This window comes from Procambarus clarkii, chromosome 2 (genome assembly GCF_040958095.1).
Source record: "Procambarus clarkii isolate CNS0578487 chromosome 2, FALCON_Pclarkii_2.0, whole genome shotgun sequence".
Taxonomy (NCBI): domain Eukaryota; kingdom Metazoa; phylum Arthropoda; class Malacostraca; order Decapoda; family Cambaridae; genus Procambarus; species Procambarus clarkii.
In genome coordinates this window covers 50,213,755-50,229,165 of record NC_091151.1, presented here as the reverse complement: position 1 = coordinate 50,229,165, position 15,411 = coordinate 50,213,755, and the positions used below count along the sequence as shown (strand labels likewise).

At 45.3% G+C, this 15,411-nt stretch overlaps 1 protein-coding gene across 6 annotated transcripts in view; it reads left to right on the top strand.

The window, feature by feature from the left end:
* LOC123762320 (uncharacterized) overlaps positions 1 to 15,411 on the top strand; it is a 66,275-nt gene that overhangs the window by 40,840 nt on the left and 10,024 nt on the right. For 5 of the 6 annotated variants that reach the window (XM_069325868.1, XM_069325883.1, XM_069325873.1 and 2 more), the window contains exons 5-15: positions 6,808 to 6,932; positions 7,176 to 7,305; positions 7,860 to 8,045; positions 8,197 to 8,322; positions 9,019 to 9,197; positions 10,414 to 10,656; positions 12,316 to 12,414; positions 13,464 to 13,630; positions 13,906 to 14,028; positions 14,308 to 14,572; positions 14,950 to 15,084. In XM_069325868.1, the coding sequence (XP_069181969.1) occupies positions 6,808 to 6,932; positions 7,176 to 7,305; positions 7,860 to 8,045; positions 8,197 to 8,322; positions 9,019 to 9,197; positions 10,414 to 10,656; positions 12,316 to 12,414; positions 13,464 to 13,630; positions 13,906 to 14,028; positions 14,308 to 14,572; positions 14,950 to 15,084 (1,778 nt within the window). The remainder of the gene's footprint in view (positions 1 to 6,807; positions 6,933 to 7,175; positions 7,306 to 7,859; positions 8,046 to 8,196; positions 8,323 to 9,018; positions 9,198 to 10,413; positions 10,657 to 12,315; positions 12,415 to 13,463; positions 13,631 to 13,905; positions 14,029 to 14,307; positions 14,573 to 14,949; positions 15,085 to 15,411) is intronic. The other variant, XM_045748775.2, reaches the window with a different exon arrangement.

Genomic DNA, 15,411 nt, shown 5'->3' with positions numbered 1-15,411 from the left:
GGGGATCTGACACTCCTTTGGCCTTATTTATGGGGGAGCTGACACCCCTTTGGCCTTATTTATGGGGGATCTGACACCCCCTTTGGCCTTATTTATGGGGGAGCTGACACCCTCTTTGGCCTTATTTATGGGGGATCTGACACCCCCTTTGGCCTCATTTATGGGGGATCTGACACCCCCTTTGGCCTTATTTATGGGAGATCCGACACCAATTTGTCCTTTTAAAGGGAACTCCCACTAAGTTGATCTTTGATGGGAATGGCTGCCTATTTACCTTAGTGGGGAGTGACAGGACACTGTCCCTGTATGAGAGTACTGCGCGTCACTTATTGGTAAGTTATTGTCATTAAAACCCCCTCATTTTGGGGACTGGCGCCACTGCCCTTATTTAAAAGACTGGCGCCACTGCCCTTATTTAGGGGACTGACGCCACTGCCCATATTTAGGGGACTGGCACCACTTTGTTTAAAAAAAAAAGGGGGGGGGGGATATGTCATCACTTTGTCAAGGAGGAGAGAGACGAGGATTAGTGGAAGGAAATAGAAAAGGAGAATGGGGAGAAAAGGAAGGATAGGGAAAGAAAGAGAGAGAGAGAGAGAGTATGGGGAGAAAGATGGTGAGGGAGGATAGGAGGGGTTGTGGAATAAATGAGACATGAGAGGACAAGCGTGGGAGAGACATTGTAAGGAAGGGACAGAAGGTGGTGGGAGGGAGGGTGAGAGGGAGAGTGGGAGGGAGGGTGAGTGGGAGGGATGGAGGGTGGGTGGAGCATGTGAACAGTTTTTCCAGCTCTTGTTCACCTTCACACCATCAAGGACACCTACCATATCTCCCTCTCTCTCTCTCACTCCAAACCCCCCAGACCCCTCACATGCACCCCCCCCCCCCTTCCCCTTCCCCCCTCCCACTTTCCCCCCTCTCTCGCTCTGAAAAAATTACGATTTTATTAAAATAAAAATAAAGACCACATATATAAAGCAATATTTAGTTCTGAACCAAACTCACGAAATGATGAACATTTTGAATAAAAAAAATCCTATCGATAAACAAACCAAAAAATGACCTCCAGCCGCGGACACGAAATCCACTTGAAGATGAGACGGAAATCAGCGATGGCGTCATCTTCAGGTCACGACCTGGACGACCTCCAGGGTAGCCCTGGGGGGGAGGGGAGGGGGTGACGGTAGGTCCTTTGGGGTGGTGGAGGTCAAGGACGGGGGGGGGGAGCTAGGTCTAGCCCTCGCCGAGGCCTTAATTAAGTAACCTTTAAGTACGAGGTTTGTACTTAATACCCACTTAAGAAGCCACATCTTTTTTCTTAATCACGTCTGCTTCGTTTGCATTTATTGAAAGCCAGTTATGAGCTACGAGGTTGGACCTCGCGTCCTGCTAAGGCTAACACACTGTTTAATAAATACAAAATAAGCCGTCATGAACGGGGGAAAGATGCAGAGGTTTCGAAAAATGAACACGAAAGATTATAAACACTTAAGAATTCAAGGCTATAGACACCTAGCTGTAGCCTGTATAGATTAAGGAGTTAGGGAACAGACGTCTTTTTCCCCTCTAATATTTCCTCAGGTCTGGGACAGGGAACGTTGCAGATAAGGAAAAAAAGAGTAGGAGGAGGAGGGGGAGAAGAGGATGAAGGGGAGGTGAGGAATGGATGAGAGGGAGAGGGGAGGAAGGAGGGAATAGGATGTAGGAGGGAGAGGAGGGAAGCCAACTTCCTGAAGATGCTGCCAAGGTTCTTTAAGACGAGAGTCAACACACTATCTTCATGACTCAGAGATCTTTTTATTCTAGCAATCAGTTAAAAAAATATATATATATATATATATATATATATATATATATATATATATATATATATATATATATATATATATATATATATATATATATATATAAACTAGATAGATTTATAATGTCCGCAAAATCTATATTCAACGTAACATTTAGCTACGTGTGAATAATGCAGATGAATGTTGAGGTGATCACCCATGATAACTGATAACCTTGAAGGAGAAAGATGATAACTATAGCAACACAAGATCATTCTAAATATTGTTAATTAATAAATCACAAAATAAAACATAATAATATAACATTAAATAACTTAGAAGTGATTGATAATAACCTATAACCTTCCATCCTTCATCACGACATGTATAAGGTCAACAGGTACAGGATGTGACGTCACGAGGTCAATTAAGGTCAACTGGAAGTTGACTTATGACGTAACGAGGGGATAATGTCTTGCCCAGTAGGCTCCTAGTGTGTGTGATGACGTCATAACAGGGTGGTGTTTAGGCTTAAGTAGTGTGGTAATTAATAAATATATGTAGGCAATCCGAAATGTGGATCTTTCTTGAAATACGTGTGAAGTCGTCAAGAGTGGCCTATATATTGGTTGCGTCATGTCTATGGGAGGGGTTTTGCGTCATGTGTGTGTGTATAGGAGGGTTTTTTCGTCATGTGTGTGTGTATGGGAGGGTTTTTGCGTCATGTGTGTGTGTATGGAGGGTTTTTGCGTCATGTGTGTGTGTGTATGGGAGGGTTTTTGCGTCATTGTATGTATGGGAGGGTTTTTGCGTCATGTGTGTGTGTGTGTGTATGGGAGGGATATTGCGTCATGCGTATAAGAGGGATATTGCGTCAAATCATGCGTCTAAAAGGGATATTGCGTCAAATCATGCGTGTAATAGGGATATTGCGTCAAATCATGCGTGAAAGAGGGATATTGCGTCAAATCATGCGTGTAAGAGGGATATTGCGTTAAATCATGCGTGTAAGAGGGATATTGCGTTAAATCAAGCGTGTAAGAGGGATATTGCGTCAAATCATGCGTGAAAGACCCATTCATCTTGGGGTCACCCATTCATGCTTTTCTCTAGGTTGTTTACCAACTTCTGGTCACCATTACTTTCTCTTTGATTTTAAGCCAAGATTTCCATTACGAATGAAGTAACTCTGGCGCGTCAAGCATCCTAGGAATAACATTTACCACGACAAGGGTCATAGGAATAATGTTTAACCCAAACAAATATCCTACAATTAAAAATAAGCGCGGCAAAATTCCTGATCAGCTGACTCAAAGGATCTTACCCAAACGATCCCTTGTAGATAAAACGCAAAATTTCGTTAACAAATATTTAATATCCGATAATTTTTAAGTTTCCCCCCTACTTCACTCGCCATCAAGTAGCTGCAGGTGGCCTTGTATATCCGGCTGGACCTGTTACAGTTCTTGCTAGCGTCCCGGTACAGCCCACAAGGCTGATGGTTGACTGTAAAGGCCTCGTGTGGGGGGGTCCTAAGAAGGTGGTCAAGTCTCTCTCTCTCTCTCTCTGACTCTGTCTCTCGGTCTCTCTCTCGCTCTATCTGTCTCTCTGTCTCGGTCTCTCTGTCTAGGAATGTGGTGGAGGGAGGGTGTGTGGTTTGGGGAAATGGTGATGCTTCTTTGTAATCAATCTTCGTGATCTTCCTCGTCCCCCGTTCTCTCCCCAAGATGCTATGCCCTCGTCTACATTCATATGTATCTCCTATTGCACTATGGCGAAGAGTCTCTCCACCATCTCCTATTCAAGTGGCCTACACCCGTCTCCACTCTGTCGACGCCCAGCCCCGTCTCCTCCACCCATTTCCGTCTCCTCGGCCTCCTCCACCCATTTCCGTCTCCTTGGCCTCCTCCACCTCTCCCGCCGGACATGACCAATTCTCCTTGGCCCACCTGCCGTTACTTGCACTTGGACTTCCGTTATAAACATTAAGGGAGAAACTTGTAAGTCACACACACACACACAGCTTTGAGCCACTTAAAACTTTTTCTTGAGCGGATTTAAGAGTCAATAGAGTAGCATAAGAACGCATGAATATATATATATATATATATTATATAGCATGTAACCTGAAGTTCACCTCTGACCTACGTGGTGAATTTTAAGTGCCAAGACATGGTGATTAGAAGTCTTGAGTATCTTGATTGGAGCATGCTGCCTGCTGTAGGGTTGTTGGGTGCCTTCTGTATCTCTGCCTCTCTGTGTGTCTCTCGGTCTTTCTCTCTCTCTCTCCATCTCTCTCTCTCTCTCTCTCTCTCTCTCTCTCTCTCTCTCTCTCTCTCTCTCTCTCTCTCTCTCTCTCTGTCTCTCTGTCTCTGTCTCTGTCTCTCTCTCGCTCACTCGTTATGCCAAGAAACTCCGTCATGACCTAATAATTTCTGAAATCAGACTCATACGATTGCAAGGCTCGTGTACGTAGTGTGTGTGTGTGTGTGTGTGTGTGTCTGTGTGTGTGCGCGTAAAGCCGTTGGGAGCATATCTTCAGTAATTGTGCGTATTACCAGTGTGCGTAGGTAGCGTGTGCGTATTATCTCTGTGCGTGGGAAGTGTGATTCTATTTTCCAACATACAAAAATACAAGAGGCAATCTCTACTTAAAAAAAAAAAATCCACTATATTTGTCTCTGAGCTTTGCAGAACTGTATGCAATTGACTCAAAAATATATCAACCGATCTCTACAAAAGTTACTTCAAGAACTCTTTCTGCTACGAATTGTCATATGAAACTACGTTAAACTATTTCGCATTGTATACTAGAGAACACTAGTTGAACAAACTGTGGGCTCCGTCACACAAACGCATGTACAAACACCTATCACGTTATGAACACCTGTCATGTTATGAACACCTGTCATATTATGAACACCTGTCATGTTATGAACACGTGCCGGGAATGAGGAAGCTTAACTTGTCAAAATTCTAATATCATAACTTTGTAATGTCCATCATGTGGTGGAAAACTGCATTCAAATTCCGAGTCCATGTTCAGGGATGCCAGTTGGACATGTATTTATGTGTAAGACGATCAATAAATTTGACGACATTTTCCTGTAAATGATTAATCAATATTCAATTCTGACAATAACAATAAAGTAATTTACACAAAATATATATTCTACTGACCTCGGCTCCAGGTCCCAAGCGGCAATCGACCTGAGTGAGTGCAGTTTTCCGCTCGGAAGGAAAAGAAAATTATCAGCGGGAATGTGCTAAGCCGGTTTGACTATGAAGTCCATGGAAGGGATACGAGGACAGAAAAGGAGCTGGAATAGAAGGACGAAATGAATGAATGGTTGCCCAACCACTTGAACCATTGGAGGGATCGAACGCTCACCTGCAAGAAGGAAAGTGAATTGAAATTGAAATCAGTTTACTGAGGTATAAATACACACGGATGAGGTAGCTCAAGCTATTCTCACCCCCGTTTAGTACTGGCAGAAGGAGGGTTGTGGCAGTAGCCGGCCAGTCCAAGTTGTACCACAAGAAGGTTCACTTTCACTGCCAACTCTCGCCTTGCCTTTCACGGCGTACCCACCACCCTTCTTGCTCTTGACGTGTGCGAGAGAAGCGCCGCTGCCGGAACCAACTCAGGTGGCACGTCTGCCTCTCCAAGTGGTGCTCAAGTCTCGAAACATTCTTGAAAACAACAGACGAACAAATTTCACGGCATCTAAGAGAGTACGCTTACCTTAAACCCCCTTTCCCTCCTCCTCCAGGCAAATCTGAGCCAATGCCTTTGATGTAACAAATGTAACGATGAACCAACGTTTTAAGACTTCGAGTAAAGGTTACTGGAGCATGATTTGCCAGCCTGTTTACCTGGCACGCCGGTCGCATCCCGGCCAGGCTTCACTTGCCATCAGAGTTGCAGTGAATGTTTAAACTACCTAATTCCTGCAAGAGTCAGAGGAGGAAGGGGTCACTTTCTCCTCAGTTGTATCACCTTTCTACCCAGATACATCGACGTACGTATTGTCAACGTATCCTTCACACCTGAGAGGAACTCTCATCATTCTCAGATATGCAGACAGTAAGTCATATTAAAGCTGCTCAAAAAATACACACCCAGCTCACAACTATTAAAATCGAAGTAATGATGACGTTTCGGCTCTGCTGGATCATTATCAAGTCGTGTAATGATGTTGAGGATGATGCAATATTTGTGGGTTGGGCGTTTAATTCTCAGATATATCCGAGACAGTCTCTCTCAAAGTAGAGGCGCTTGAGGGAGAGCCGGAAAGCATTGTGTACGCTTGAGAGGCGACGGTTATTAATAGACGTGAGTAACCACCGATTTTAGGTGATTAAAACTCGTCTAGTGCTAATGTTTTTCAGTGTCTCTGGGGGGGAGGGGGGCTTTCGTGCTTGGGTCTGGGGGTATGGAGGGCTTTCGTGGTTGGGTAGGGTTCATACGTGACTGGGTGGGCACCTCCATATCTGGGAACGTTCGTGCAGTTAGTGGACCCTGATTGACGGGTCCAACTGAGCTGTCAGTAAGGCCAGGATGGCTGGCTCCACTCCTGTCCTTACCACCTCCTCCTGCTCCTCCTCCACCTCTTCCTCCTCCTTCTCTTCCACCTCCTACATCTCCACCTCCTCCCGCCACAGTAATAGACCTGTGGCCAGGTTGCCACAGGGGTGTTTCGCAACTCTGGCTACAATGGTCATAACATTTCTCCCTCTCTCACACCTTCCCAACACTGATATTCCGTAATAGGAGACCTGTATACTCTGACAACCCAGGAGAGCATCTGAGTGCCTTATTAAGCACCTCTTCTAATCAGAGAATAGGAGACAGACTAGCGTCAACTAGGGATGAAAGCTATGTTGTCAAACCAAAGAGTCTGTACCTAACACCTTCCCAAGTCACCATCCTGGTACCTAACACCTTCCCAAGTTACCATCCTGGTGCCTAACACCACCTCCAGTCACTGTCCAGTTATTCAACTAGTGCCTCCTTCCACAGGAGCTTCGCGAAGCCTTCGACGACGAGGGAAGCAAGGTGAAGAAGGGTCCCCTGCTGCTGACCATGGCCGTACCTGCAGGCAAGAACTACATCGACAAGGGCTACGACGTTCCATCTCTTACCAGGTACTGTTGCACCCTCACACACTCTCTCTAGGTACTGTTGTACCTTCCCACTTTTCTCTAGGTACTGTATCCTCCGTCCTTCGCCGGATAGCTTATTGTGCCTCTTATACCCTTCTTCATTACGAAATACAAAGCCTCCTCGTCGTCCTCCCCGCCCTCCTCGTCTTCCCCGTCCTCCCTGTCTCCCTCGTCCTCCGTCCTCCTCCTGCCACAGCAACTAACCCCTCCTGCCCCCGTCCACAGGGACCTGGACTTCTTCAACATACTGAACTACGACTACCACAGCGCATATGAGCCCAGCGTCAACCACCACGCCTCCCTCCTCCCCGCCCCAGGCACCTCAGAGTACGCCTGGAACGCCGAACTCAATGTGGTGAGTAATTGGCTCGTTGTTGAGTAAATGGTTAGTGGTTGGTGAGTAATTGGCTCGTTATTGGTGAGTAAATTGGTCAATATTTGTTACGATAACTGTTCTAATTTTACATTAATGGTTGAATAGGTCATTTAGAATGGTAGTGAATGTACCAATGCCTGCCATTATTTACAGTGAGGGTTTTAATTTCATGTATTGTTATTTATATTATATCAGATAAATATTGATAGACGTGAAAGATATTATTCCAGATAACAACAGCTGGCAACTATATGATAAGTTTGGCAATCACAAGATGGCAGCACCTCCCTCTAGGTGTTGAATATATGAATAATAGTGTTGTTGGGGGACAGGTAGCCTGTGAATGTATATACACTGGTACCGAGGTTCCCCCCCTCAAGGTGGAATTACTTACCCTCCCCAGGATGTAACCCCGCAACAAGCTAGCATAATTTTTTTGGTTAAAGGAGTTTATCATTTTGGGTACGTTATTTTCCAAGCTTTTTTTTTTTTAACTGCTCATAACACGTCTTCTCCATTGGTGTGTTTCCCAGGACTGGACGGTAAAGTATTACATCTCCCTGGGCGCCGACAAGCACAAGTTGGTGATGGGCATCCCGACCTACGGTCGTTCCTTCACTCTCATTGACGGCAATTTCACCGACTTCGGCGCCTCAGCTGACGGCCCGGGCGAGCAGGGGAAGTACACCAGAGAAAACGGGTTTATGGCTTTTTATGAAGTAAGTTGTTATGGTTAACTATGCTTAACTGTTTCGTCTCACACCTAAGGCCATTAAAAGTTTTAGTTTCTGCTGAGGTATAACTTTGATATACTATTCCTTTCCAATGGATAAAGATAAATAAACGCTAACAAATACTGGTGTTTCACAGGTTTGTGAAAATATTGCGTCGAACGGGTGGGAAGTGCGCAAACCCTATCCACGCCGGATCGGCCCCTACGCCTTCGCTGGGAACCAGTGGGTCGGCTACGATGACGAGAAGATCGTGGCCAGGAAGGTGAGAAACGTGAATCAATTTCTCTCGAACACTAACAATTTACTCTCCTTGGGGAAGTTTAGTCCCTAGTTCCTTTTGGCTCATCTTCTTTAGTTCAGGCGTTAGCCTAATGGCAAATCTTTGACGAGTAAACCTAGAGTTGCTACCTACTACCACCGCTACAGACTATTCACCAACACTACTACCACAGCCACCACTACAACCACCACCACTACAATCACCACCACAACAAGGCAGGCATAAAGAGCTAGATCTCATTTCCCTTTAGGTAAGCTCTACCATCACAGCTACACTGTCGACACCACTACCCCTATCAAGAGTACTACAACTACCACCACTACTACTAACATTACTAGTACTACCACCACCACTATAACTATACAGCTACCACCACTATTACTACTACCAAAACCACCATTTAGATCCCTTCCCGGTAGTTACTGTTAGGTAAACATCGTCACAATCTTCGAAAACCATTGTTTCCACACTACCGCCAACAGCAATACCAACATCACCACTATCAATGTCGCCACAAAGGACTACTAACACAACCACCACCAGCATTGATACAACAACCACTACCACCATGACCAAAACTAAAAAAAAAAAAAACTCCACTACCCCTCTACCACCACCACTTCCCTGCTACCAGCAGCACCACCACCACTACTAACACTCCTCCCCACCCCTCCCCAGGCGGAGTACGTGAGAGAACACAACCTTGGGGGAATAATGTACTGGAGTCTGGACAACGACGACTTCCGTGGTATCTGTAACGGAGAGCAGTACCCTCTGGTGGAGGCCGGCAAGAAGGCGCTCTTCGGCGGCGGCGAGGACGCCAATGAGGCCAGAGACATCAAGAGTGCCACGGCAGGGTGAGTTATAGAGACATTTTGGAGTGCCACGGCTGGGTGAGGAATAGGGACCTTTTGGAGTGCCACGGCTGAGTTAGGTATAAGGACATTTAGGTTGCCACGGCAGCCTGAATGGCATGAGGGAATGAAGATTGACGCATTAGAAGGGAAAATAAGGCACTGAACAGAGGTTGGGATGGATAGGTGATGAATGTATGTTTGGAAACAGATAAAACGAATGATAGGAAATATATATTAAAGCAGAGATGAGGCAAGATAGGCATGGAATGGGAAAGGGACGTAGAGGAACGGAGTGGGAAGGGGAGATAGAAGAGATTTATATAAAAAAATTAATAATCATAATAATAAAACAGAACATACACTTTTGGGATTAACATCAGTGTTTGGGGCGGACGTTGGCAACCTAGAGATTTGTCGAGATAAAAATAATAAGATTATGAAGGCTTTAAGACGTGTTCAGTAATAGAGATTTATACGTGACACTAATTCCACATTTTCCTCACAATCTTTCTATTGACCAGAATGCCTGAGACGAGATTTTGTTAATTGTTTGTGTCCACTCAGGGTTACAGATGGAGACTTTTAGATGCTGATACTGAAGAAACATTAACACATAATTTTAATTCATAGATAAGAATAAATATGCTGATATTAATTAATAATTAAACACCCTAATGTTATTAACACATTTTTCTAATTTTAGCTCATTTATTCTAGCGGAACGTGTTATTATTGGTATTGCTTAAAAATAATGAGGATCAAGGGTTACTCTAGGTAAACTGTCGGTGTATACTAGACACAACTAGTAATAGTTTAACTCTAGCGTCCTAGTAACGGCTAAGTAGGGTTGGTTTCATTTCATTAAAATCTTGTATTAACAAGTGAAGATGCAGAAGAGTGTCTTTCAATAAGAAATGATTAGGGAACCCAGAGGTATCAGTCAGAGCCTCTGTGCTATATTTCTGTAAATATTTCTGTAAATATAAGTAAATTCCTGAATTCTGAAGGAGAGTGACCATGTAATGTTTGATAATATGACCATATGTACTGCTTTGAAAATCATATTATGAGCAGCCGTCATTCAGTGGTCAATAAAGTTCTCTCTCAGGAAATCATATATTTATTAAAAAATGTTACACTTGGAGTGAAAATTGTTCTAACCATAAACACCATCCACTTGACAAGAGCCACACACACATATAACACAAAATTGCAGAAGGGACAGAGCGGCCCCTGTGGCCGTCCAAGCCACTGATGATTTAACAAGGAGAGACTCACAGCCCACAAGGTTCAAGTCCTCATTCCGCTCGAGAACACAGGACCGTACTCGTACCCAGGCTACAGAGATCCAAACACCAGAGCAATCCCTCCTCCCACAGTCCTCTGGGGCCGGTACCCGGGGCGCTGCGAGGGTTGGCGGTTCGGATGGGACCTCCAGAAGAGTTCGCTTGGGAGACAGGTACCCCTCCGTCACCGCCACCTGCAGGCTAACATCACCCTTTTTAACAGCACCTTGTTGGCTCAGGGGTTCGCAGTTCGCTAGTTATGCTTCCTGCTAAAAAAAAAAAAAGACCAGCTTGATGGCTTATATATTGGCAAGGTGGTAATGACAGACCCCAGACGCAAGGGCAAAGTTGTAACAATTGTTATATACCTGTGACTCGGAGCTTTCCAAGAGTCTTGGGTTTTCATTGGCATTCCTGATTACGCCCCATTGACACACTCACTCACTCACTCACTCTCTCTCTCTCTCTCTCTCTCTCTCTCTCTCTCTCTCTCTCTCTCTCTCTCTCTCTCTCTCTCTCTCTCTCTCTCTCTCTCTCTCTCTCTCTCTCTCTCTCATCTTGTAGCCCTTAAAGTCCACAACTCCATCCCCATTCAACAACTATTTGTCCCATCCTTCGGTCCATAATATCCTTGAAGTCATATACAATCCCACATTTTCCAAAAATTGTGCATGAAGGCTTAAATATGTATCCAACAGACTGAGAAATAATGCAATGTGTGCTCAGCTTTTGCATGATTCTTAATTAAGAGTTGCATTGCCATGCATGCAATGGAACAGGCTTCTCATATACCACGTGACATATTGACGCAGCATGGGAATTGCGTCAAATCCCAGGTGACATACAGACGCACCGTGAGACTTGCGTCATGTCCAGGTTACATAGGAACGCAGCGTCAGAACTGTGTCATATACCAGGTGGCATTTTGAAGAAGCATGATAATTGCGTCATATCCCATGGTAACATATTGAACCAGCATGATAATTGTGTCATATCCCAGGTGATATATTGAAGCAGCATGATAATTGCGTCATATTCCAGGTGATTATTGAAGCAGCATGATAATTGTGTTATATTCCAGGTGACATATTGAAGCAGCATGAATTAACCAGCTAAAGACGAGGTACACGAGTCCAGTAAAGTCGTGGATATTAGCCAATGACGCCATATTAAGGACAGTGTAAACCGAGTCATAATATATATTTTGTGTTGAAGGCTTATCAACCTCTGATGGGTTAATAAAGGCTACCAACATCTGGAGTACTATTGAGGTCTATCATCCTCTGGAGTGTTAACACTGCTCCTCAACCTCTGGAGGATTATTAAGGCCACCACAATAGCTTATTGACCAAGCTGCAAGTATACTTTGACTCCTCTGGATATTGTCCAGGACTTAAAGTAAACTCTCATTACATATATACACACAGACAACCAGCTTGAAGATTTCTAGCAACCTATTACTTTAATATTTTCATTTGTGTGTGTCTGCCGGTTGCTACATTGATCTCTTTGGCTGCAAAGTAATATTTTTCATATAGCTTCGTACTTCATCAGTTTTTTTTTATCGCCATATCTTTTTTTTTTGGGGGGGGTGAACATTTTCTTTCCATATTCAAGATATTATGAATTTTGAGATGTTAATTAACCTCTCCCTTTTACACCTAGGATTTTACCCATTTTTGAGAGGTTAATCTCTCCTTCTTACACCTAGGATATTACCCATTTTCTGTAAGTAAAAGCCATACGATGAGAACTTGAGACACACTTCTGTGTGGGGAAACGTATTCGTAAAGCTCTTCTTGTGTTTACTGATAGTGTCTTCATCTCTTCAGGACACGCTCGCAGAACAGCCTGTCCTCGCGCCTCCAGAATCGCCGACGACCCTCCACCACGACGCCTGCCCTGACTACCACGACTACCACCACCCCCAGGTACGACCCCACCCCCACTCCAGATAAGAACCCCCACTCTAGGAATTACCCCCCCCCCCCCTTCCTTCCCCAGTAGAGAATAGGTTCAGAAACAATTCTTTGTCGAGGTACTTGTTGCTAAATCTTTTGTGAAACCTATTTCTTAACTTAAACAAAAATCAAATCTTGCTACAGTTCTTTTTAAATGTGAGCATCAGCATAAAACTTGGGGCACGTCTTGAAGAAAGTTCAAGGACGGCAAGTATGAATAATTACTCTCTGAAAGTTCCCTCTCAAAAAGTTAGTCTCATCGTTACAGCTTATTTCATGCTTGCCCCCGTTGTAATTATTTCATGCTTGCCCCCGTTGTAATTATTTCATGCTTGCCCCCGTTGTAATTATTTCATGCTTGCCCCCTGTTGTAATTATGTCATGCTTGCCCCCGTTGTAATTATTTCATGCTTGCCCCCGTTGTAATTATTTCATGCTTGCCCCCGTTGTAATTATTTCATGCTTGTCCCCATTGTAATTATTTCATGCTTGCCCCCGTTGTAATTATTTCATGCTTGCCCCCGTTGTAATTATTTCATGCTTGCCCCCGTTGTAATTATTTCATGCTTGCCCCCGTTGTAATTATTTCATGCTTGCCCCCGTTGTAATTATTTCATGCTTGCTCCTGTTGTAATTATTTCATGCTTGCTCCTGTTGTAATTATTTCATGTGGTACAGCTGACTAGAGCGCGCCAGGGAGCACACAGCGCACAGGTTCGAACCTTCATCAAAACTCCTGTGGATTTATTTATAAGTTGTTACCGTAGAGGTTCCCCGGCAAGGTGTGAGTAAGCTGGCGAGGTGACGTGATGTCACCTGCAGTTTCCCCTTCCTTAATGGTCGAGCCGGTGACTCTAGCAGCTGGAGCACCGTGTGTACCAACCTTGCATCTTCCCCTGGACCTTCGTTGGTAAAACAACGGATTCGTATTTTAGAGGTCCAAGTTCAATCCCCCCATGCACCCAACTTTACTGTCAGTCCGCACAATACAACTCTCCCTTTCCCTACTGTCTCTACAGATCCACCACCCCGCCCACCACCACCACTACCCAAAAGCCAGCCAGCCGCCCTGGGGTCAAGCGGCGACGTCCTGGAACCCGTCAACGCCCACAACAGCAACAGAGAACCACGACTATAGATCCGCTGAACACTCCAGCGCCTCCCACCACCCCTAGACCCGTCTCCAGTGAGTTTTACCGAGAGATGTGTAGGGTGAAAGAGATGAGTGGAGGATGGGTGGGGTCAAAATGATGAGTTTAGTTATACATAAACAGAACAGTATTGGGCCATATCCCTTCTGCACTTTTCTCGATTAAAATGTTATAATGTTGTAAAGAGAGATGGGTGTGCTCGCGGGGTAGAGGTTGAGTGAAGCACGCTTCAGTATATATGTCATTCTTCCATTGCCAGCATCATCATTCTTTTATCGTGTCATTGATTACTTGTTCCTCTCTTCATTAGGCTTTGCTTGCAAACGCGAGGGCTTCTACCAGAACCCTGACAACTGCCACAAGTACTACTGGTGTCTCGACTCAGGACCTTCAGGGCTGGGCATCGTCGCCCACGCCTTCACCTGCCCCTCAGGTAGGTGGCACTCCCCTGGCCCACATGCAGGTGTCTCGCTTCTCAGGTAAAGTAGCTGTCTTTACATGCCCCCCCATCCCCTCAAGTGATGCTTATCTTCGCCTCAAGTTAGGTAGCAGCTCAGGAAGGTGTTCCCTTATTGATTTAATGATGAGGAATGTACAAAACTCCCTTGACATACGCCCTGAGAGTTGGCTCTCCACCCTCAACCCATCAGGCAGCATCGAAGAAGAAGTAAAGTCGAACTTAACACTTCGACGTTTCCCTCCACCAAAACAGATTTGGTCTTCAACAAGGTTATCGACGGCTGCGACCACCCGAGCCGGGCCAGGTGCAGTACGGACAAAAAGGGCAGAGGAGGGGCGGCGGCGACTACCACTACCCAAGGTCCAACCACCCCCATCCCCACCACCACGGAGATCCCGACCGACTACTCTTACTACGACGACTACTACGGTGACGATGAATACTACTACGATGAGGAACCTGCCGTTGCCGAACTGCCCAAACCTGTGGAGGAGGTGTCCAACACCGTCAGTAGACAGTAAGCAACACAGGGCTACGCCCGGGTCAGTTCTGTGTATGCGAGTAGCGGCTCTGTAGAGGAGTATATGATAATGGAATTGCATTGAATAGTTAAGACTTTCACCCAATTGTGGATATTGAGGATTGTTTGTAGTGAGGATCAAGGGATTGTAACCAGGGTAAAGGTCGTGTACATTGTAGATCTGTTTGTGTAACTCTGTACCAAACACCTACTGATAAAATGGAGGCTAGTCGATAGATGAAGAGAGAGAACTGCTTCCTCACACAGGGGACGAATACAAATTGTATAACAATAAAATTTAGTTTTTGTTATGTATTAATTCCTCCTGCAGACTTCGGAGCTTCAGAATAACTAATTGGTTTTCTCTCCTGCAGGCTACAGAACTCTGGAGGCGCCCAGTTCACGAGGGGGTCAAGTAGTACCACTGAAGCCACAATCGAAGTTGAGACGACCTCAAGACCTCTCGGTGGCCGCACTAGGCCCCAGTACGCCAGCATATCCCGTGACAGGTGAGTTGCTATCCCAGTCCCCCGATATTGTGCTCCCTACAGGACGGACCGAAACGTCGTCGTCTCTTCACTTTCTAGTGTGTGGTTTGGTCAACACTATTCCAGAGGTCAATTGGACATGGAAAAGGGACGAGACATACATTACTGGTCTGGGATATAGTGTAGCCCTGAGCGTTAAGGCCATGCCGGGGGTGACCAGATAGGTAATGTTCACTCTTGTTATTAAACTACCTGCACCCTCCTCCCTTCCACTCTCCCCTTCCCCCTCCTCTCCATCCATCCCCCCCACCCCCCTCCATCATCCCCCACTCCCCCCTACTTCCCAGC